Below are 23,731 nucleotides of genomic sequence, written 5' to 3'. Positions count from 1 at the left end.
ATAATAATAGTGTAGACATCAAAACTATGAAATAACACATATGGAATCATGTAGTGACCAAAAAGGTGTTATATAAATCAAAATACATGTTTGAGATTCTTCAAAATAGCCACCCTTTGTCTTGATGACAGCTTTGCACACTCTTGGCTTTCTCTCAACCAGGTTTATGAGGTAGTCACCTGGAATGCATTTCAATTAACAGGCGTGCCTTGTTAAAAGTTCATTTGTGGAATTTCTTTCCTTCTTAATGCTTCTGAGCCAATCAGTTGTGCTGTGACAAGGTAGGGCTGGTATACAGAAGATAGCCATATTTGGTTAAAGACCAAGTCCATATTACAGCAAGAACAGCTCAAATAAGCAAAAAGAGAAACGACAATCCATCATTACTCTAAGACATGAAGGTCAGTCAATGCGGAAAAATTCAAGAAATGTAAACGTTTCTTCAAGTGCAGTCGCAAAAACCATCAAGCGCTATGATGAAATTGGCTCTCATGAGGATCGCCACAGGAAAGGAAGACCCAGAGTTACCTCTGCTGCAGAGGCTAAGTTCATTAGAGTTACCAGCCTCAGAAATTACAACCCAAATAAATTCAAATTCAAGTTCAAGTAACAGACAAATCTCAACATCAACTGTTCAGGGGAGACTGCGTGAATCAGGCCTTCATGGCCGAATTGCTGCAAAGAAACCAATACTAAAGGACACCAATAAGAAGAAGATACTTGATTGGGCCAAGAAACACGAGCAATGGACATTAGACCAGTGTAAATCTGTGCTTTGGTCTGATGATTCCAAAATGTATATTTTTGGTTCCAACCACCGTGTCTTTGTGAAATGCAGAGTAGGTGAACGGATGATCTCTGCATGTGTGGTTCCCACCGTGATGCATGGAGTAGGAGGTGTGATGGTCTGGGGTGTTTTGCTGGTAAAACTGACTGTGATTAATTTTTTAATTCAAGGCACACTTAACCAGCATGGCTACCACAGCATTCTGCAGCTATGCGCCATCCCATCTGTTTGCGCTTGGTGGGACAACAGACAGTGACCCCACACACCTTCAGGCTGTGTAAGGGCTATTTGATCAAGAAGGAGAGTGATAGAGTGATGCATCAGATGACCTGGCGTCCACAATCACCCGACATCAACCAAATTGAGATGGTTTGGGATGAGTTGGATCACAGTGAAGGAAAAGCAGACAAGTGCTCAGAATATGTGTGAACTCCTTCAAGACTGCAGGAAAAGCATGCAGGTGAAGCTGGTTGAGAGAAAGCCAAGAGTGTGGAAAGCTGTCATCAAGGCAATGGGTGGCTACTTTGAAGAATCTCAAATATAAAATATACTTGGATTTGTTTAACACTTTTTTTTGGTTACTACATGATTCCATATGTGTTATTTCATAGTTTTCATGTCTTCACTATTATTTTGACAATGTAGAAATTTAAAAAAAAGAAACCCTTGAATGAGTAGGTGTGTCCAAACTTTTGACTGGTACTGTACATGTCCTGGTTGACCCCTGTAATCATAATCATGTCAAACCACGTGTCAAACCTGTATATTACAGTACATTTGGCTTATGCGCTGTGTAGTGTTCTCAGCACTAACTTTGGAATTCTTGCAGTTCTTCCTGCATGTGCGTGAGAGTTAGTTAGTCTCCCTGTTCTTGTCTTTGCAGCAACTGGTCTCTGGGCTGTTTGCTCTGTGGATGCTCATTACAGAGTGAATCTGTCAGCATCCACTTTGCGTGCACTAACACACCCCACTCTCTTACAGGCTTCTGCTCTAGCCTGCTTCTCTCTGGGGAGAAGACAAAATGAGAGACAGCCGTGGACACAAGTCAGCAACAGAGGAAACGCAGCACCTCCTGCTCTCCTGGGGAACGCTGCTGGTCTCTGAGAGACATTAGCATAGCTGTAATGACCTTTAATGGTCAGGCAGGCTTAGAACCAACGTCAGGTCTGGGAACTTACATTTTAGTTGGGAAAGTGATTAAAAGGACAAACCTAGGCTAGGCTCTAGGACACATTGAAGTGATAATCTGCCTTATGTCGTGTGTGTATGTGTGCCTGCGAGTGTTGTGCGTGTGTGCCCTGTCCTCACTGTGCTACGTTTGAACACAGGGAACCAACTGCCATCTGCAGAGAGAAAGCAGTCAGTCAGCACAGCAGTCTGGAACTGTACTCAAGTGTCTGTGTCTAATAACACCGCAGCTTCTCTCATGTCTTCAGTTTACCACCTCAGTGCATTAGGGGTGATAAGGTATGACAATTGGCCCTGGGATTTTTCTCAACACATGACCTAACCAGCTATGACTCGGGCCCAGACTTTTTCCTGACCAGAGTTTGTCGTGGTCCTGGTCAGGTCCCATGTTCAGGAACAACTCCAGGTACTAGGTGTGACTGTGGGCCTCTGGTGTGTCTAAAACGGCTTCACTGCTAACATGCGCCTGTTTCATCCGAAGTAGTATAATTTCTCCATAAAGCAACAAGGAATAGTCCATTGAGATAGTGAATTATGAGAGTGGCAGACAATTAATGACCCGACCAGAGTTTTGGCTCCACCACTGAACCTCTGCCTTGTTGACCTTAAAAATATGATTGTTCTATGTAATTACGCTGCCACGCTCCACTGGTGTACAATATAGTTTCTCATTCCAGTCTGACTACTTCAAAAAAAAAAAAAAGAAAGTCAATCGTTGAGAATATCTTGGTATACAAATGATACCGAGGAGAGAGCGGAGTGATTGCGATATTAAAGGAGTTGTATTGTCATCACCTTTTCCATTTCAGAGCAAAGAAAAATATTGGATATGATAACAAATGGCTCGTGGCTTTTAAATACATGTGAATCATTTTAATGTACAGTCAATTGTGTACATATATTTATCCTTTTATATTATCTGCTGCTTCTGCAAAAGATAATGGGGATCCAAAAAAACAAATAAATATACCTATAATATGTCGCTGCAACAAGCCTGTTCCTCTTGTACTCATCTCCCCTCCTTCTCTCTCTCTCTCTCTCTGCACCCCAGGGGACTCCTACTCCTACGTGCAAGGGCAGCCTCTGGCTAAGGAGGACATGGCGGTTGATGTGAAGCTGTACAGTCACCGGTGGAGGAGGTGGCTGTCCCCTGAACAGCCACGTAACAGGGACAGCAACAGGGCCAGCCAGGACCAAGAGCAGGGTCAGGATCAGGGTCAAGACCAACCTGATGGGGGTTTCCCTGGCCTGCTCTCAGCAGAGGACAGCCAGGACACTGACAACAGCTCCCAGATAGAGGTACAGTCCATGAACAGTGTTACCCCTCCCTACATACCTCTGTTGCCCCCCTTAAAAAAAAAAAGAAAAGTGGTCCAATTGTTTTGTGTTTTTATAGATTTTTCCCACACAACACAAACATGAATACCAACAAACAGAATAGCCCTAAATGGATTACTATTGATTTGAACTGAACGTTACTTCATGGGGCCTGGTGTTCTGCCAAGGAAAAACTATTTAGGGGAAACACTTGGGCCCACAGAGTGAACACCCCAGATCATCTGAGACAGGAAGGAAGAATGTCAGATGTTCTCTGTTAGGTCTCTATTAGAATATGAACACAGGTTAAACTGCCTTAGTTCCTCAATCCCCTTCAATCTAAAACTACTCCGAAACATATTCCCTGGCAACTCCCCAAGGAGAGAAAATAGACCTCCCTAGAACAGAGTGATTAGATGATGATAAAAAACTGGACTAGGGGAGCTTTTGGCAGATGAATACTGAATATCTAATTAACGCCCAGCACATCCCCCAAGTAGATATTCATCCTAAACGTCTGTGTGCGGACTGAGGGTGAGTCACATTAAAGCACCTCAGAAAGAGACTAGGTCCCAAAATAGCACCCTATACCCTACAAAGTGCACTACTTTTGACCAGAGCCCTATGGGGCCTGGCCAAAACGAGTACACTATATAGGGAATTAGGTGCATTTGGGATGAAGCCCAGAACAACAGATTAACTTAGACCTCGTTGACCTTCTCGACAGTCGCAAAATATGGAGATTAATTGCTGGCTCTTGGTCTGTCACTCCGTCCCCATGAAACAAAATAAAAGGCAAGAACCTGGGTCCCTTGTTATTGTTCCTACTAGCCCAGCTCAGCGCTGCAGCCTAGCACTCAGGTGTTTAGTCGTAACGATGGCGGTGGCGCATCTGGTCCAGACAGATTATTAAGTCACCCCGTGCCTTCTAATCATCTCAGGTCTACAGCCCCAGTGTCGCTTCGTGTGATAACAGACGACACGTTGATCACTCCACACACACACACACACACACACACACACACACACACAAATGCACCCACCCACCCGCACACATACACATGCGTGCACACACACACACACAGGCACGCATGCACACACACACACACTCACTCCCTGTTTTCTTCCCTCTTCCTGGGCTCATTTATCGTTGCGTTGTGTGTCTGGGACAGCGTCGGCTTTTAGCACAAATACCCCGTCATTTCCTCTGTCATGTCACCCCCACCACCATAGTCTCACTCCCCCTTCACCCCACCTCCCCCTTCCAGTATGCCTCTCTGTCTTCAAGAGGAAGGCTAAAGTCTTTTATATTCACATCCTTAGATTAATAAGAGGCTGCTGACACCTTCCTTCCGGCCCAGCTCTGGTCGGACTATCAATACTCACTGGGCAAAAACTGGTTGAATCAATGTCGTTTCCATGTAATTTCAACCCCCAAAAATGTGATGATGTTGAATCAACTGATTGGATTTGCAAAGAGTCATCAATGTAAGGGAATTTCGTATTTTTTTCCCACCCAACTTTTAACCCAAATCTAATGTCACGGTGACATTTTTTGTTGATTTCACATTAAATTCACTTTAGGTGTCAACTCAACCAACTGTAAATCAAAACTAGACGTTGAACTGACATCTGCGCCCAGTGGGAAAGGGACTGTCTCATCTCGTCCGAGATATGACCAGAAGGAGGAAGGGAAGAAAGGATGGTGTCTTTAGTAAAGGAGGGGAGGAATAGAGTGAGCATTCATCATTGTAGGTGGGAATATATTTTTATCATCGCTTTCTTTTACTTTGCTGAAATGCTTGGAAACTCCCAGCACCGCAATAAATCTGTTTGTCAGAATCTCTTAGAGATGACAGAGACATTCTCCTTGGATTCTCGGATCACTGCAACCGATCAAACAAACCAGATAATGTGTGTGCCTGTGTATAAAAGGTGTCCTCAGGTAAACCCAATGACATTCAGGCGTGCTGCAAAGCGTTGGAACGAGCTAACATTAAAACCATTTGAATTAACCTCGTAATCCAGGTTTCCCTATAGGTCCTTATCAATAAAATTCACAATACGGTGCAGAACATTTTGATTTGTCTGCCTGGGGAGCAAGGAGACCCCCCCCCCCCCCCCCAGCTCCGCCAAAACCATTGACCACTATGTGCCATTTTCAAGGGATTGCTTAATACAGTGCCTTGCGAAAGTATTCGGCCCCCTTGAACTTTGCGACCTTTTGCCACATTTCAGGCTTCAAACATAAAGATATAAAACTGTATTTTTTTGTGAAGAATCAACAACAAGTGGGACACAATCATGAAGTGGAACGACATGTATTGGATATTTCAAACTTTTTTAACAAATCAAAAACTGAAAAATTGGGCGTGCAAAATTATTCAGCCCCCTTAAGTTAATACTTTGTAGCGCCACCTTTTGCTGCGATTACAGCTGTAAGTCGCTTGGGGTATGTCTCTATCAGTTTTGCACATCGAGAGACTGAAATTTTTTCCCATTCTTCCTTGCAAAACAGCTCGAACTCAGTGAGGTTGGATGGAGAGCATTTGTGAACAGCAGTTTTCAGTTCTTTCCACAGATTCTCGATTGGATTCAGGTCTGGACTTTGACTTGGCCATTCTAACACCTGGATATGTTTATTTTTGAACCATTCCATTGTAGATTTTGCTGTATGTTTTGGATCATTGTCTTGTTGGAAGACAAACCTCCGTCCCTGTCTCAGGTCTTTTGCAGACTCCATCAGGTTTTCTTCCAGAATGGTCCTGTATTTGGCTCCATCCATCTTCCCATCAATTTTAACCATCTTCCCTGTCCCTGCTGAAGAAAAGCAGGCCCAAACCATGATGCTGCCACCACCATGTTTGACAGTGGGGATGGTGTGTTCAGCTGTGTTGCTTTTACGCCAAACATAACGTTTTGCATTGTTGCCAAAAAGTTCAATTTTGGTTTCATCTGACCAGAGCACCTTCTTCCACATGTTTGGTGTGTCTCCCAGGTGGCTTGTGGCAAACTTTAAAACAACACTTTTTATGGATATCTTTAAGAAATGGCTTTCTTCTTGCCACTCTTCCATAAAGGCCAGATTTGTGCAATAAACGACTGATTGTTGTCCTATGGACAGAGTCTCCCACCTCAGCTGTAGATCTCTGCAGTTCATCCAGAGTGATCATGAGCCTCTTGGCTGCATCTCTGATCAGTCTTCTCCTTGTATGAGCTGAAAGTTTAGAGGGACGGCCAGGTCTTGGTAGATTTGCAGTGGTCTGATACTCCTTCCATTTCAATATTATAGCTTGCACAGTGCTCCTTGGGATGTTTAAAGCTTGGGAAATCTTTTTGTATCCAAATCCGGCTTTAAACTTCTTCACAACAGTATCTCAGACCTGCCTGGTGTGTTCCTTGTTCTTCATGATGCTCTCTGCGCTTTTAACGGACCTCTGAGACTATCACAGTGCAGGTGCATTTATACGGAGACTTGATTACACACAGGTGGATTGTATTTATCATCATTAGTCATTTAGGTCAACATTGGATCATTCAGAGATCCTCACTGAACTTCTGGAGAGAGTTTGCTGCACTGAAAGTAAAGGGGCTGAATAATTTTGCACGCCCAATTTTTCAGTTTTTGATTTGTTTAAAAAGTTTGAAATATCCAATAAATGTCGTTCCACTTCATGATTGTGTCCCACTTGTTGTTGATTCTTCACAAAAAAATACAGTTTTATATCTTTATGTTTGAAGCCTGAAATGTGGCAAAAGGTCGCAAAGTTCAAGGGGGCCGAATACTTTCGCAAGGCACTGTAAATGTTATAACTATTTGGTTTTAATGTCATCACCTCTTGAAGAGGATAGTCAGAACTACAGTTCCCATTATTCCACATGTAGTTCTATGATCAGATTTATACAGCAAGTAACTGCATACTTTTCATCATCAGTAAATATCAATTGATCAGGTGTTTTCAGATACGTGAGGGTAGACATGTCCATTTGGCGTGTGGCTAGCTAGCTAGCTAAGCAAACAACGTGTCATTTAGCTTTCTTCATCAGAGATTAGGCTTTTAGAAAGAGCTTGACGTCGGGTAAAGTTGCCAGTCAGACTACTGTCATCACCACTATAGATGGAAAGCAAATCGTTGTTAACTAGCTATATCGACGTGATCTGTTATTAGCTAGCCGGCCAATTTGACGTGGCCCATCAATCAATAGCCTATCATGTCTGTCAGCACTGCAGCAATTGTGATTAAACACTTTGAAAAGGGGATAATGTCGGCTAACTTTGCTAGGTAGGCCTACGTTGGCTGGAGAAAAAAAGTACATTAGGTCTCCTTTACCACTATCTTTAGTCAACTGTACAAGGTTTCTACCGGTAGCTTGCGAAGTAAAACTGATCAGCTAACAGTACATCGGCAAATGCGCCTTTCTGCTGCTTGAAAGACAGCGTGCACAATGGATGGGAAATGAACCTAACCCCCCCCCCCCCCCCCCCCATAGTTGTCAGGTATATTTAACTTTTTATTTTATATCCCTCAAATCCAATTAATGGTGGCCAATATTGAGCGATATCGTGAGGCTGCCCTACGCATCTGAAAATTACATGATCAATTGATGTTTGCTGATCATGAAAAGCAAATCCAATTTATTTGTCACATACACATGGTCAGCAGATGTTAATGCGAATGTAGCGAAATGCTTGTGCTTCTAGTTCCGACAATGCAGTAATAACCAACGAGTAATCTAACTAACAATTCCACAACTACTACCTTATACACACAAGTTTAAAGGGATAAAGAATATCTACATAAAGATATATGGATGAGTGATGATAGCGGGGTGAACAGGCAGTGGCTCGGGTGGTTGTTGTCCTTGATGATCTTTATGGCCTTCCTGTGACATCGGGTGATGTAGGTGTCCTGGAGGGCAGGTAGTTTGCCCCCGGTGATGCGGTGATGGTTGTGCAGACCTCACTACCCTCTGGAGAGCCTTATGGTTGTGGGCGGAGCAGTTGCCGTACCAGGCGGTGATACAGCCCGACAGGATGCTCTCGATTGTGCATCTGTAGAAGTTTGTGAGTGCTTTTGGTGACAAGCCAAATTTCTTCAGCCTCCTGAGGTTGAAGAGGCGCTGCTGCGCCTTCTTCACGATGCTGTCTGTGTGGGTGGACAAATTCAGTTTGTCTGTCATGTGTACATCGAGGAACTTAAAACTTACTACCCTCTCCACTACTGTCCCATCGATGTGGATAGGGGGGTGTTCCCTCTGCTGTTTCCTGAAGTCCACAATCATCTTCTTAGTTTTGTTGATGTTGAGTGTGAGGTTATTTTCCTGACACCACACTCCGAGGGCCCTCACCTCCTCCCTGTAGGCCGTCTCGTCGTTGTTGGTAATCAAGCCTACCACTGTTGTGTCGCCCGCAAACTTGATGATTGAGTTGGTGTGCGTGGCCAAGCAGTCGTGGGTGAACAGGGAGTACAGGAGAGGGCTCAGCGAGGTGGAGATGTGGAGATGTTGTTACCTACCCTCATCACCTGGGGGCGGCCTGTCAGGAAGTCCAGTACCCAGTTGCACAGGGCAGGGTCGAGACCCAGGGTCTCGAGCTTGATGACGAGTTTGGAGGGTACTATGGTGTTAAATGCTGAGCTGTAGTCGATGAACAGCATTCTCACATAGGTATTCCTCTTGTCCAGATGGGTTAGGGCAATGTGCAGTGTGTTGAGATTGCATCGTCTGTGGACCTATTTGGGCGGTAAGCAAACTGGAGTGGGTCTAGGGTATCAGGTAGGGTGGAGGTGATATGGTCCTTGACTAGTCTCACAAAGCACTTCATGATGATGGAAGTGAGTGCCACGGGGCGGTAGTCGTTTAGCTCAGTTACCTTAGATTTCTTGGGAACAGGAACAATGGTGGCCCTCTTGAAGCATGTGGGAACAGCAGACTGGGATAAGGATTGATTGAATATGTCCGTAAACACACCAGCCAGCTGGTCTGCGCATGCTCTGAGGGCGCGGCTGGGGATGCCGTCTGGGTCTGCAGCCTTGCGAGGGTTAACACGTTGAAATGTTTGCTGTGTCAGTGGCACTGTATTGTCCTCAAAGCGGGCAAAAAAGTTATTTAGTCTGCCTGGGAACAAGACATCCTGGTCCGTGACTGGGCTGGTTTTCTTTTTGTAATCCGTGATTGACTGTAGACCCTGCCCCATACCTCTTGTGTCTGAGCCGTTGAATTGCGATTCTACTTTGTCTCTATACTGACGCTTAGCTTGTTTGATTGCCTTGTGGAGGGAATAGCTACACTGTTTTGTATTCGGTCATGTTTCCGGTCACCTTGCCCTGATTAAAAGCAGTGGTTCACGCTTTCAGTTTCACGCGAATGCTGCCATCAATCCACATGCATGCAGGTACTTGCTGTATAACTCCGGTGATAGAGCTCAATGGGTATGATTGTTTTGCATGGAATAATCATACGTTTGTGGTTCTGACTATGGTCTTCAAGAGGTGATGATATTAAAAACAAATAGTTAACATTTATTTCACAATCCCTTGAAAACGGCGGCAGATGTCAATGGTTTTAGTGGTGTAGCTCCGTCCAGTAACCACGAGCACAACTGTTCCTTGATTTTAACTGTCGGTTTTATTCTGTAGTTCTAGTCAGAACTATCACCTTCCGTGCGAACTATAGAGTAAATGAAAATACAGTTAAGCACACTCTTATAACTTTCTTGTCTTACAAGTGACTTATTAGCGTGGTATAAATCTGAAGTGCTTACATACATAAAAACAGTTTAGCCGGAGATATAATGGTATCAGATTAAACACACAAAGGACAAATACCTCATTGGCTGCTTATTATAGAAGGGAGGAAATCCAAAACCTTCACACTTCTTATTCCTGACATGAATTCATGCTTCATCCATAATTATTATAACGTTACCATCCTAACATACACGCTTCAACCGAAGACACAAAAAAACCTAGCTAACAGGCTCCCCGGGTGGCGCAGTGGTCTAAGGCACTGCATAGCAATGTGCCACCAGAGACTTTGGGTTTGAGCCCAGGCTCTGTCGCAGCCTGCCGCGACTGGGAGCTCCATGGGGCGACGCACAATTGGCCTAGCGTCGTCCGGGTTAGGGAGGGTTTGGCCAGCAGGGATATCCTTGTCTCATCACTCACTAGCGACTTCTGTGGTGGGCTGGGCGCAGTGCACGCTGACCAGGTCGCTAGGTGCACGGTGTTTCCTCTGACACATTGGTGCGGCTGGCTTCCGGGTCGGATGCGCGCTGTGTTAAGAAACAGTGTGGCTTGGTTGGGTTGTGTTTCGGAGGACGCATGGCTCTCGACCTTCGTCTCTCCCGAGCCCGTACAGCAGTTGTAGCGATGAGACAAGATAGTAACTACTAACAATTGGACACCACGAAATTGGGGAGAAAAAAGGGGGTAAAATTGTAATTTTTTTAAACCTAGCTAAAACAGCGTGGGATTGCCTTCACTCCAAAAGTGTGTTGCTACGATAATAATCCCCGTTACAATAGTTGTTAGCCACGTAGTTCCGCTTGTCTAATCATTTCCCCCGCATAGTGAACACATAAACAATTCAAACAAAAAACAACATAGACTGACAGATTAATTGTCAGTTACTAAGCAGAGCTGGGGGTCTCCTTGCCCTCCCAGCAGACAAATAGAATGCTCTGCACCTTATTGTGACCTTTTATTGATATTGACACATTGATTGTGTGACGAATTTCTCGTTCGTTGTTACGAGTAGCAAAGCACTGAACCAGTAAGTACTTGTTGTTGGAAGTACAAAACATTGGTTTGTTGTGGTGTTGTTGTTGTTTTAACTGGTGACATTGCTGTAACTATATTAACTACATTAATTAGGTGAATGTGGTGGTGATGATTATCACAATCACGCCATGTTAAATTCCACATTACCTTATCAAAGACTGGAGCAGCTTGTCAGAACGAAGCAGCTGTCATGCCCTGATCTGTTTCACCTGTTCCTGTGATTGTCTCCACCCCCTCCAGGTGTTGCTTATTTTCCCCAGTGTATTTATCCCTGTGTTTCCTGTCTCTCTGTGCTAGTTCGTCTTGTATGTTTAGTCAAGTCAACCAGCGTGTTTTTCCCGTACTCCTTTTGCTATTCTCCTTTTCCAGTCCTCCCGGTTTTGACCCTTGCCTGTTTCTGGACTCCATACCCGCCTACCTTACCATTCTGCCTGCCTTGTCTGCCACCTTGTATCTCCTGAACTCTGATCTGGTTTTGACCTTTTTGCCTGTCCACAACCATTCTCTTGCCTACCCCTTTGGATTATTAAACATTGTAAGACTCCAACCAACCACCTCCTGTGTCTGCATCTGGGTCTCGCCTCATGCCTTGATAGCAGCAGCATGTCAACAAACAGACACACGAACAAGTCTCAGTATAAATATGGATGGATGTTAGATTATCTCTTATTGCCACACTCCTTAGTTAGTTTATTTAAACTTATAAACCTCTTCCACTACCATACATTTTTTGGGGGAGAGATTATTGTTTTAATGTATGTGTTGTGACGTTAAATGCAATTTAAATCAAGTTTAGATTTGCTTTGATTCAAAGCAAGTACACAATTTCCCTTCATGAAAATGACACTTTCTAGTTCTATACTGTTCCGTTATATCTTCCTGGCACACAGTACAGTGAAGGCCAAGACCATTAAACCCAGGTCAAGCTATTACAACTACTCAGCCTCCTTTCCTGTCATGTTTCCTCCTCTGAACTGACTGTGTGTATGGCCAAATAAATCAAGGAAGTGTTCAAGTTTTAAGTATGCCTTGGTGGTTTATTATCACATATTGCCCTATAAATGTCAGAGTTACCAGGAGCATGCACTATACTGTACGTTCTGTTTCTGTGATTACAAGAGATTGTGCACTCGCTGTGTTGTTAGCGTAGCTTAGCCTCTTTCGCTGCATGGGGAGTTGTTTGATGAAGTGCTGCTTTTTGATGTCTGTCCAGCCAGGGTCATATGCATGAATGCACATCTTTGCAAAACATTTTGTAATAGAAAACAAGTGTTGCTTTTTGGAGGATTTCATGTAGCCCCCCCTCCCTATTTTGGCCCTCGTGCTGGATACAACCCTGGTCTGTGTTGTCTGTCTGATTGCTCAAAATAATCCCAGGGGAGGTTTGCATATTACATTATCCATGTCTGTTTAGTTGGAGATAGAGAGCGAGGGAAAGGAAACCCTCCGGGAATTGACTTGGCTCTTACATTTTTCATTGCTTCATTTGATTTCCTTCTCATATTCAGTTGCAGAACAATGCTTTAGTGTGATGCTTTTACAGTGTCGTTTATTAAAAGATTATCTGAGAGCGATGCATTTCTAAATGAGTGTTTAATATACTTCAGTATATGACAGTATCAGGAAATAGCTTAAATCATGTGCTTAATTCAGCACAGTTATTGCTCTCCAAGCTGAACCTGCAGGTCTGCCTTGACCTTAGCCTGCCTACCCTCTCTCACTGTCCCACCTGTGGAGCGTGTCTCTCTCTGCCAGACCTTCCTCTACTGTGGTGGCTAGCGTAGCAGTGCTAACACGCTGTTTTTTTTTTTTTTTTTTGTTTTTACCCCTTTTTCTCCCCAATTTCGTGGTATCCAATTGTTTTTTAGTAGCTACTATCTTGTCTCATCGCTACAACTCCCGTACGGGCTCGGGAGAGACGAAGGTTGAAAGTCATGCGTGCTCCGATACACAACCCAACCAAGCCGCACTGCTTCTTAACACAGCTTGCATCCAACCACACCGATATGTCAGAGGAAACACCGTGCACCTGGCAACCTTGGTTAGCGCACACTGCGCCTGGCCCGCCCACAGGAGTCGCTGGTGCGCGCCGGTTACGACAGAGCCTGGAATCGGACCCAGAGTCTCTGGTGGCACAGCTGCAGTACAGCGCCCTTAACCACTGCGCCACCCGGGAGGCCCCCAACACGCTGTTTTTCTATCAGCCTCCAACACATCTTGTGGCTAAAGCACTGGAAGTCAATATGTTGAGATGAAGGAAGTTGCCAACATCTTGTTAGTTAGGGATGGATCGACATTTACAGAATTGTTACCTGGAGGAAAATGAGGGTGGGTCATGCTTTTTACATTTCAGTCAAGGGGAGGGTTTAGTATTATTTTTTGTTTTATCTTGTCCAGGGGAGGGTCATGTAATTGATGAAATTCCAATATTTCTCAGTGTTTTAGAATGAGCTTATTAGGCTGAGCGCGCAATATCAAGTGCGCCTATAGGCTATTTAGTGTGGTCTCAATCAAATGATCCATACCCTATAGGCTACGAAGTGCACGCTCGGAGAAGCACAGATCAAATTTCTATTTCTAAGGTAGCTGCTGGGATGGTGTAAATACAGCTAGGCTGCATTACACACTGCAATGAATATTGTAACACTGAGCTCCTGCCTGCTCTGCTCTTGCTGATGAAATAGGGTTTGGTGTGCTGCCTAACAATTGACTGTGCTGTTGTTGGCCTACAGTGGCAGTTCAGGAGGAGAGTCAAAGGCTTCTTCCAAAGGTTTTATTTATTAGGCCTATTCCAAAAGATCTTGCGCGGGGACTAGCCTAGAGCTTGCTACTACTACAATTGATTTGATTAAAAACAATATGTTACTTGCTCATGATGTGTTTATGAGAGTTCTTAACCTCGCATATGACACTTAATATAATGTTTACATACCCTACATTACTCATCTCATATGTCTATGTATATACTGTACTCTATATCATCTACTGCATCTTGCCATCTTTATGTAATACAAGTATCACTAGCCACTTTAAACTATGCCACTTTATGTTTATATACCCTACATTACTCATCGCATATTTATATACTGTACTCTATACCATCTACTGCATCTTGCCTATGCCGTTCTGTACCATCACTCATTCATATATCTTTATGTACATATTCTTTATCCCCTTACACTTGTGTGTATAAGGTAGTAGTTGTGGAATTGTTAGGTTAGATTATTCGTTGGTTAATATTGCATTGTCGGAACTAGAAGCACAAGCATTTCGCTACGCTCGCATTAACATCTGCTGACCATGTGTATGTGACAAATAAAATTGGATTTGATTTGCTGGATATATTCCTGACTCCAGTCTTGCAAGGTTAGATTTGTTTTGTTGCATTAAAAAAGGGGCTGATATAATGTTGATTCGATCAGCAACAACAAAAACCTTGATCTACATAGTGCAAACTGATGGGTTCAATCTCCTGTGTCTCTGCGCAGCATGGCATTTCTCTGCCGCAGCAGTCCTGGAGGAAGTGCGCGCACGCTCGCAGTCTAGAGGGAACATTGGCCATAGGCCTACCTTTTTATTAAAGAAAATGTCCAAAGCACAGGCCTACCCCTTATTAGTTTAAGAAAATCAAATGCAACAGTGAGCTATAACAGCACTTTGGTCTGCAATGCTTTATGCTACAAACAGTATGTAAAATACCCGGGGAAAGACGTGACTCAGAGGGGATATCATTGTTTAATTTCTTTGACATTCTGAGGCTGAGCTACAAACTTTTTTTTATCCAAGGATACATTTTTTTTGTTGACTTTGCTTGGGAAGTAATCTAATTATGTCACTATCAATTGAATTAAGCTATTCACTTTCTGTACAATAGAAGATGTTTAAACCCAGACAGCTTTTTAGGGAAACCCTTGTGACCTTCTCTTGTTGGGTTAAGCCATTGAAGAAGAGTAGCCAGCAGTTAAAGCTTAGATTAGAGTAGGCCTACTCTGTCTGGGTTGGAAAGATAGACCTAACTTTTGAAAGTACCATGCTCAGATTCCTAATGACTTCTCAGATTAAATTATTTGCAAACAGGGACGGTTTCATTGCAAAAAAGGCACGCTGATTTGGCATTGGAGAAATATGATAAGATGAACACATAGGTCTATGTCTCTGTCCACTCTTAGCCTGTATTCTCCATTTGTGTGGTATTAATAAGGATTTTGCTAAGATATAAAAACGTAGAATTACATTACATTTTTATAAAATACAATGATAGATTACTGCAATGCATTTACTATAAAGGAGATAAATCCACCCCTACTCTTGTCCACGGTAGTCTGTGAACCTACAACCTTCTGGCCCGCAACCCTGTGTGCTTCCAAAATTCTTCCGTTGCCATGTAATGCTTACAAGATGAAGAACAGTTCCTAAAACTGCATATCTAAGGCTCTGGTCTGGCCAAGAAGTGAGGCCAAACATTCCCTGCTATCCACTTTGTTTTAATTATGATTTTTGGTATTGGGGAATGGTCATGTTTTTGTGTTCAGTTAGGGTTTAGGTCAAATATATTTTGCTGAAGGAAGGGCCATCCATTTCCATTTCAGACAGGTCAGATTTTCTCCATGTACCCCTTATTATAAATAATTCACTCCCTTAGTTCCCTTGGGTCCATTTCACAGTTCAGGTAGGGACAAGTCTCCTCATCTCTGTGTCCTTAAATAAACTCTTGTCGCCATTCCAAATGGCACCCTACTCCCTTTTCAGTGCACTACTTTTGACCGGGTCTCTGGTCAGAAGAAGTGCACTATATAGGGGGTCGTTTGGGCCGCGTCCCTGGCCTAGAAGCTGCTAAACCAGGGGGCTCCAAACCACATGTTTATCTGCAGCACAGAGAAACCCTAAACCTTGGAACACTAGAGCTCTTCAATAACAACACTCTGTATGAGGGTGGGTGTAGGCCGTAGACGTAGAGGTAGAGGCTTCGGCCTACAGTAAGACTGAAAAGGCTGTAGGCGTAAAAGCTCGAGTTCATTTTTTAAAACAAGAAAACAAGAGTCTCAAAACACAAGGCGGGACTTTCTATCCATGTGTTTCACGATTTAATGTTTACCGTTTTATATTTTGTTGACTCCCGTTTTCTTTCATACCTGGATGTGTTCAAATCGGCAAGCCCTATCGGTTTTGTTAGTAAGCAGGTGCAGCACACCTCAGCTCCATCCAATGCTCGTCGGATTTCACCACACACTCCACTTCACCACACACTCCGCTGCTCCAATGGGGAGAGGATGAGTGATGAATAATGGACCATAGACGTTATCAGCCAATGTGAGAGCAAGTGGCACACATGAGTAATGCCTTCCTTTTAAAGTGCAGATGGTTACCAGGGCCCCTGATGTGTGTGTGCATGTGTGCGTGTGTGCGTGCGTGCGTGCGTGCGTGCGTGCGCGTGTGCGTGTGATATAAGAGATATAGGGACTCATGCATACTGTAGAGTAGGGAAAGATCTTATGAATTTTCTAATTCCATTTTTTCAAAGACATGAGACGACAGTTGTTTTCCCTGTACTTTTCTTATTCAGTAATGCGACACCAATGTGCTTCATTGTGACATGATATAGATATTAAAACGATTTAATTCAACTTTATTGCCTTGTTCTTTTCCCAATTAAAGCAGAAGGGTTATTCTTTCTCAGAGCTGTAGGGTGCAAATTTGTTAAAATCTGTACAAAAATACTGTAAAACTCATTATAATCTGTCAGTGGGATTTACTTGGACACTTTTTTAAACAATAATGTGGTTATTTACCTCGAGTTTAGTAAATGGAGAAAGAAAAATTACAAATGTAATCACACTGCCCGATTATAATCAAATCAAGCTTTATTTATACAGCACATTAAGACATTGAATGCAACGGAATGTGCTTCACATGAAAAAATATATATATATGAAAATGAAAACTGAAGTATTTACTACACAACAAACAAAAGAGGATAAAAAACAAAAGAATAAGTATAAAAACTGAGAAAAAAAAATAAGGAAAAGCAAAGCTAAAAGGGTGTGTTTTAAGATCTCTTTTAAATATGTCCACAGTTTCGGCCCTCCTCAGGTTCTCTGGCAGGCTATTCCAGGCTGCCCCTCCATGCCTTTTGGTCCTAGGCTTTTGAGTAGTTAAAATGCCAGTGCGAGAGGACCTGAGGGACCTACTTGGGTACACACAGTGCCTTCGGAAAGTATTCAGACCCCTTGAATTTTTCCACATTTTGTTACGTTACAGCCGTATTGTAAAATGTATTATTTTTTTTAAGTACTCAGCAATCTAAGCACAATACCCTATAATGACAAAGCAAAAACCGGTTTTTAGAAAAGTTTGCAAGTTAAAAACTGAAATACCTTATTTACATAAGCATTTAGGCCCTTTGCTATGAGACTCAATTGAGCTCAGATGCATCCTGTTTCCATTGATCATCCTTGAGATGTTTCTACAATTTGATTGGAGTCCACCTGTGGTAAATTCAATTGATTGGACATGATTTGGAAGGCACACACCTGTCTATTGTCATGACTGTCCTGTGAGGATCACAATGGGTCAGATCAGCTTGGAAATGGTTGACAATAACCAGACCTTCTCTCACCCACAGAAGAGGCGAGGAGGGAACTGGACCGGTTTGACAGTTCACACCCTGTTGTAAATTACAGGAGAAAGGGGGGCTCTTTCTCCCCCTCCAGTTAAATCCACCAGAGGAATGTCTGTGTTAACAGGCTTTTCCCGCCGAAACTATAACATCGTCAAAAATGAATACTGGAACAATAATTCTAACATAAGAATATGGGGAATGGTCAGCTTGAGAGGATCTGCAGAGAAGAATGGGAGAAACTCCCCAAATACAGGTGTGCCAAGCGCCATACCCAAGAAAACTCAATTCTGTAATCACTGCCAAAGCTGCTTCAACAAAGTACTGAGTATAGGGTCTGAATTATTATGTACATGTTTTATTTACGTTTTTTTATTTTTAATAAATTAGCAAAAATGTCTAAACTGTTTTTGCTTTGCCATTATGGGGTATTGTGTTGATGAGGGGGGGGGGGGGAAACAATTGAATACATTTTAAAATAAGGTTGTATCTTAACAAAATGTGGAAACAGTCAAGGGGTCTGAATACTTTCCGAAGGCACTGTAACCTTTAACTTAAAGCATGTCTGACTTGTATTGGGGTGCACAATCGTGGATTGATTTAAAAACCAATAGAATAACCTTCAAATGTATTCTAAAACAATGGCTTTCTTCGGTAGACAAGACAGGAGAGCATTACAGTCGTCAAGCCTGATTGTAATAAAAAGCATGGATGAGTTTCTGTATCAGCCTCAGAGAGAAACAACCCCACCTTGTCAATGTTCCTCAGGTGGTAAGCTATTTTGGTCACATTCCTAATGTGTGATTTGAAATTGAATTCAGAATCTAAAATAACACAGTGTCGAATGCAGCACTTAAATCCAAGAGTACAATGTCACGAAGCGGCTCAAAGCCCATAACAAAGGGAGACAACGTGGAGATAAGGAGTAACAAAATATATATTTATTAACTAAAGCAACTAAGGAAAATATACAATGGTGTGTGTAATCAGTAGTGTGAGTGTTTTGCATGCATGAATGTGATAATGCAGGGTGTTGAAAGGTGCCAAAGCAAGCAAACAAACAAACGGCCACCAAGAACCACAACACAATCTACAAAGGTGTCTGCATGGAGAGAGTCTCTTCCATGAATGTGGAAGAGGTCTATTTATCCTGGGAGACACCGGGCCCAGGTGTTTTCCATGAAGCTGACGACCCTCTCAACTCCGCCCACCGGCATCCTAATAAGGAAACAAGAACAAAGACAGAATACAGAGTGGGAGGGTCGTCACAACAAGGACTGGCTCTAAGTTCATGTATCATTTTAACTAATGCTGTCTCTGCTCTGTGGTGGGCACAAAACCCAGATGTACATTCTTTATTTTTAAATAAAAAAATATATACAGTTGGCACTTAAAAAAATTATTTAGCTTCTAAAGAGGTTTTTTTATGTGTATTTTGCACAGATTTGAACTATCTTTCACCATGAAAACATTGTCCCTGGTCTGAGCTAAGTGATTATACCCACAGGTAAATGTCTGGCTGAGAAATATTTCTCTAACGTCTCAGCTTCTTTTACTTTGCTGAAATGCTTGGAGCAATACCCCAGCATGGCAATACATATCTTTGTCAGAATATCTTAGAGATGACAGAGGCATTCTGAAACGTACAACATTGGTATAAAGATATTCAGACTCCGCCTTAATGCATTATTATTGGACTTGAGTAAATGCCTCAAACATTAAATTGGAAAGTGAATTAGAGATTGTTTGGTTCACTGAATGCAACTCATACAGCACACTATATGTGGGTTTATTTGTGTGCCTCATAAATTCTGAATTTATACAACCGCAAAACTGGATTCGATGTCAGTGACACACCGACATTGACTATATATATTTTCTTCATCTTGTTTCTGGGCTGTGATGGACAGAGTAGGGAATGTATTCAGGTTTGACTGGTTGGGTTTCAATCTCTCTTTCCTCTCTCTCTCCCATCATCCATCCACCTTCCAGTCACCTCAACTCAACCATTCCTTCCAACCCACCCACCCTTCCTTCCTCTCCCCTTCTGTCTGTCAGGATATATATACTTCTCAGCCTGCGGGCATACACAATATAACAAACAGTACATAGGAATTCTGGTTAAAATTAATGGGTCAAATGCTCCGCCATCTTTCCTATGACCTTTTGAACATATTCCCATCCACCCGGTCTATGTACCCCCTCGTGTCTCTGCTCTCTGACCTTGGCACCCAGCGTCCCTCTTTGCCTCCCCCTGACGCCCAGCTCGAGGATGGCAGCCTTCCCAACCCTCTGATCCCTCCACCCCAGGGAAGGGGAGGGGAAACTGGGGCGAGAACAGCCAGCTGGCCCCCTCTTACCTCCAAGGAGTTCCTCCCTCCTTCCATCCTCTCCGCCTCTCCAAAGATGGCCTGAAATAGCCAACACATCTTGTGCTGATTAGTAGGAAACGTAACAAGGCTCTGTTTGTGTCTAGCAGTACTCGTTTTCTTTTGTTTTACAAGCGTCCTTGTTTCCGAACCCCCAAAACAAATCTGCTGAGTAAGCCTGGCTGGCTACTACAGGGTGTTTGTTTTCCTAACAAGCTTTGTCTGCACGGGTCGCTCGCAAATGCGATTCAACATCTTTGGTGACGTGTGTTTAAGGTCAACCAATTAATCAAAAGCAATATCCCATCTGTGATGCCTAGCTTGAATTAAGAGGTTTTGATATGTATTAATCCCACCAGGGCTACATAAAGCCAGAACAGTCTCTCTCTATTCTATTCTACACTCTAGTATTACAGCGTGGGTTGTATTGAGGACCACACATCTTTCAGATTACTGTTCTCCAAGGAAAATAGTATGAAGTGTTTATTTTCAATGAAAGAGTTATTTGTGTTGGTTTAATTCATGTAGTGTTTCTCACAGCTCTTTGATTAGCCCACCTCAGTGAAACACACGCACGCACACACACACAGACACACACACACACACACACACACACACACACACACACACACACACACACACACACACACACACACACACACACACACCACAATGTTTATATTATCAGAGGGAGCACAAAGCTCAGCATGTCCTACTTATCAGTCTCATAGAGGTCAGTTGAAAAACCTCCTCTCTCTCTCTCCAAGCAACACAATTGGGCAACTTCCAAAGCTGCTGAATATTATCAAAGTTCAAAGTAGAGATTCAGCATATTTTCTAAGATGTTGTCTTTGTTTGGCATGATGTCTGCTGACTTGTCATTTGGAGAGACTGGTTACGATGTCTTTGTAAGCAACATTTCACTTGTCTATAGTCGAAAACATCTTGTTACGTCCCTATTCCACCCTATTCCACCCTTTTGGCACCTTATTCCATTTATATTACACTACTATTGGCCAGGGGATGATAGGCAATATTTTGTATTTGGGGTTTACGAGAGGCCCAGAGAAGATGTCCCATTAAAAAAAACGTTCTACCAGCTGTTGCAGGATCTGTCCCAAATGACACCCTATCCCCTATATGGGCCCTGGTCAAAAGTAGTCCACTATATACATAATAGCGTGCCATTTGGGACGCATACAGAGATATGGGTCCAGTGCAGGGCGTTCGGGTTACTCCATACAGGAAACAGTAAAAGGAGTCGTGCAGCGTCCACATTGCTCGTAAAAGCTCTCATGAATGTGTCCGTTAAAAAACGTGAACGGGCCTTTTTCACTCCATTAACCTATGGGCCAGGCTTTTAGGAGTGCAGGAAGTCATGCTTTCTGGCTGTCCTAATTTGATTAGCTGCCATTACGACCACTTCTGAGTGAAGAAGCCTACAGAACACAGACACTCACTCATTCACTCACTCACTCACACACACTCACACACTCACTCACTCACTCACACACTCACTCACTCACTCACTCACTCACTCACTCACTCACTCACTCACTCACTCACTCACTCACTCACTCACTCACTCACTCACTCACTCACTCACTCACACACACACACACACACACACACACACACACACACACACACACACACACAGCATTCCTCTCTCCAGCCTATACAATATCATTGTTCCAAGGTATCAAGGATACCAATTCAGTTCTACAGTTTTTACTCAATTGCAATCGTAGTCACACATTTAACTATAACCTTTATCATTTCAGACTAGTCTTCCATGTCTTATGCAGATAATATTCAAAAGCCATGCAAGCCTACACAACCTTATTGTTCCATAGACAGTACCTGTCAGCAAAAGTAATGTTAATTGAAAAGCTGAATTTTGGGCCTTCCGAGTGGCGCAGCGGACTCCTTGACCTTCACCTCTCCTGAATCTGAGTTGCTTCAATGGGACGAGACTGGAACTACCAATTGGGTAGGGAAAGGGGTAAAAGTAAAAAATAAAAAAAATGAAATAAAGCTGATATCTCCTAATGAGATGTAGGAATAACTTTCTATAAATTAATGCTGTATAATAATACTACCCCATGGTTGTTAGTGATAGTCTATATGAATTTAAATGTACTGCACAATAACAATACATCCAGAGATTGTTGAGTGGATGTCTAAATTCAATTCAAGTTTGAAAATAATTTGTCTGGGTTTGGAAATTGCCTCGGACAGAATGTGTGGAGAGGAGAGATTTGATTTCGTCTGTTAGTGTCTGAGCAGCAAAGGAAGAGAGAGAGAGAGAGAGAGAGCACGGGATAGAAAAGAGGAGAGAGAGAGAGATGTCCCTCTCTTGCTACAGCACGTCACGTCATATAGCTGAGTTAATGCACATGGAGGAGCAGAGGCTCTATTTGAATCAGTCACCCTAGGCACAGGGTTACATCCACTCTCATTCACTACTATCCCTCCCTGCCCAACCACGTTTGAGCGCTCTGCCTTTCTTAAATCCCACACTACGAGCAACAACTCTCGTCTCTTACGATCTTGCTGTCGACCAAATGGTAACTTATTGAATGGATGCTTTTCGTTTCGGGTTCTAATAGAACTTCTATAGACCGTCTGTAAAGGGATACTCCAAATAAAGTGTAACCAATCAGTGCTTTTGTTTTGTGTCCAACAGGAGGACACAGATCACAACTACTACACATCAAAGACTTACGGGCCCACGGACCCCATGAGCAAAGACTTGTGGGTAAACGTTGACCAGATGGACAAGGACAAGGTGAAGATCCATGGCATCCTGTCCAACACTCACAGGCAAGCTGCGGTAAGACAACCTTCCTCTCAGATTCTGATTAAAAGTGTAGACACCTTGAAGTTGTATGATATCATATAGATTGGCATCAATTGGACATGTTTTGGGGCATTGGTCAGACTCTGCAGGGGAAGATGAATGCCTGCAGCTGTAGGGTGAAATTGCCCCTAGACGCTGATCTTGGGTCAGTTTTGCATTCCCCTACTAATGGTTAAGGTTAGGATTGGGGTGAGATCCTAGATCTGTACCTAGAAAAGCTTCACTCCGGAGCACACTACCTCTGCACGAACAGGTGCACCGTGTGAGGCGCATACTGCTGAGGTCTCCCAGATGCTTTGGGCTTTGCATCACAGGTCCTTGTATGGTCAGGAGACAGAGAAAAGGGTGGCAATGACAAGAGGGAGGAGAGTGGATGAAGTCACTTATAAAAGTGTAACCGGGGAAACAATGGAACAGTGGCCCGACCCCAACAAATAAAGACACAAAATGGAGTTTCACATTGTGTATTCTCCCCAACCACCTTCAATCACTAGATGATGGATTGAACTATACAAACTGGGCCACAGTTTCCCTTTTAACTGAAGAGGGCAGCTTTTCTTCTTCTTCCACAGTGAAAGAAGAGAGGAAGTGGGATTGGGAAGTTTTCTCAGGCTGTGTCCCAAATGGCATCCTCTTCCCTACATAGTGCACTGCCTTTGAACTATTGGCCCTGGTTGAAAGTAGTGCACTACATTGGGAATAGGGTTATTTGGGACATACAGTACGCTCAGACTTTGGCTGTGTCCAGAGAATCAATATGTTGATGCTGGACATAAATGCTCCCCTCTTTCCTCCCATCTGTCATTTGAA

The 23,731-nt window shown here is 43.1% G+C and overlaps 1 protein-coding gene across 2 annotated transcripts in view; it reads left to right on the top strand.

Annotated features, from left to right (window-relative positions):
* LOC110535616 (plexin domain-containing protein 2) overlaps positions 1 to 23,731 on the top strand; it is a 170,216-nt gene that overhangs the window by 58,269 nt on the left and 88,216 nt on the right. For both annotated transcript variants that reach the window (XM_036935347.2, XM_090189946.1), the window contains 2 exons: positions 3,027 to 3,274; positions 22,748 to 22,894. In XM_036935347.2, coding sequence (XP_036791242.1) covers positions 3,027 to 3,274; positions 22,748 to 22,894 — 395 coding nt within the window. The remainder of the gene's footprint in view (positions 1 to 3,026; positions 3,275 to 22,747; positions 22,895 to 23,731) is intronic.

The sequence above is a fragment of the Oncorhynchus mykiss genome, chromosome 11 (assembly GCF_057628025.1).
Source record: "Oncorhynchus mykiss isolate SJ-2025 chromosome 11, ASM5762802v1, whole genome shotgun sequence".
Lineage (NCBI taxonomy): Eukaryota > Metazoa > Chordata > Actinopteri > Salmoniformes > Salmonidae > Oncorhynchus > Oncorhynchus mykiss.
Note: the sequence above shows the minus strand (reverse complement) of the source record. Positions and strands in the feature narration are given on the sequence as shown.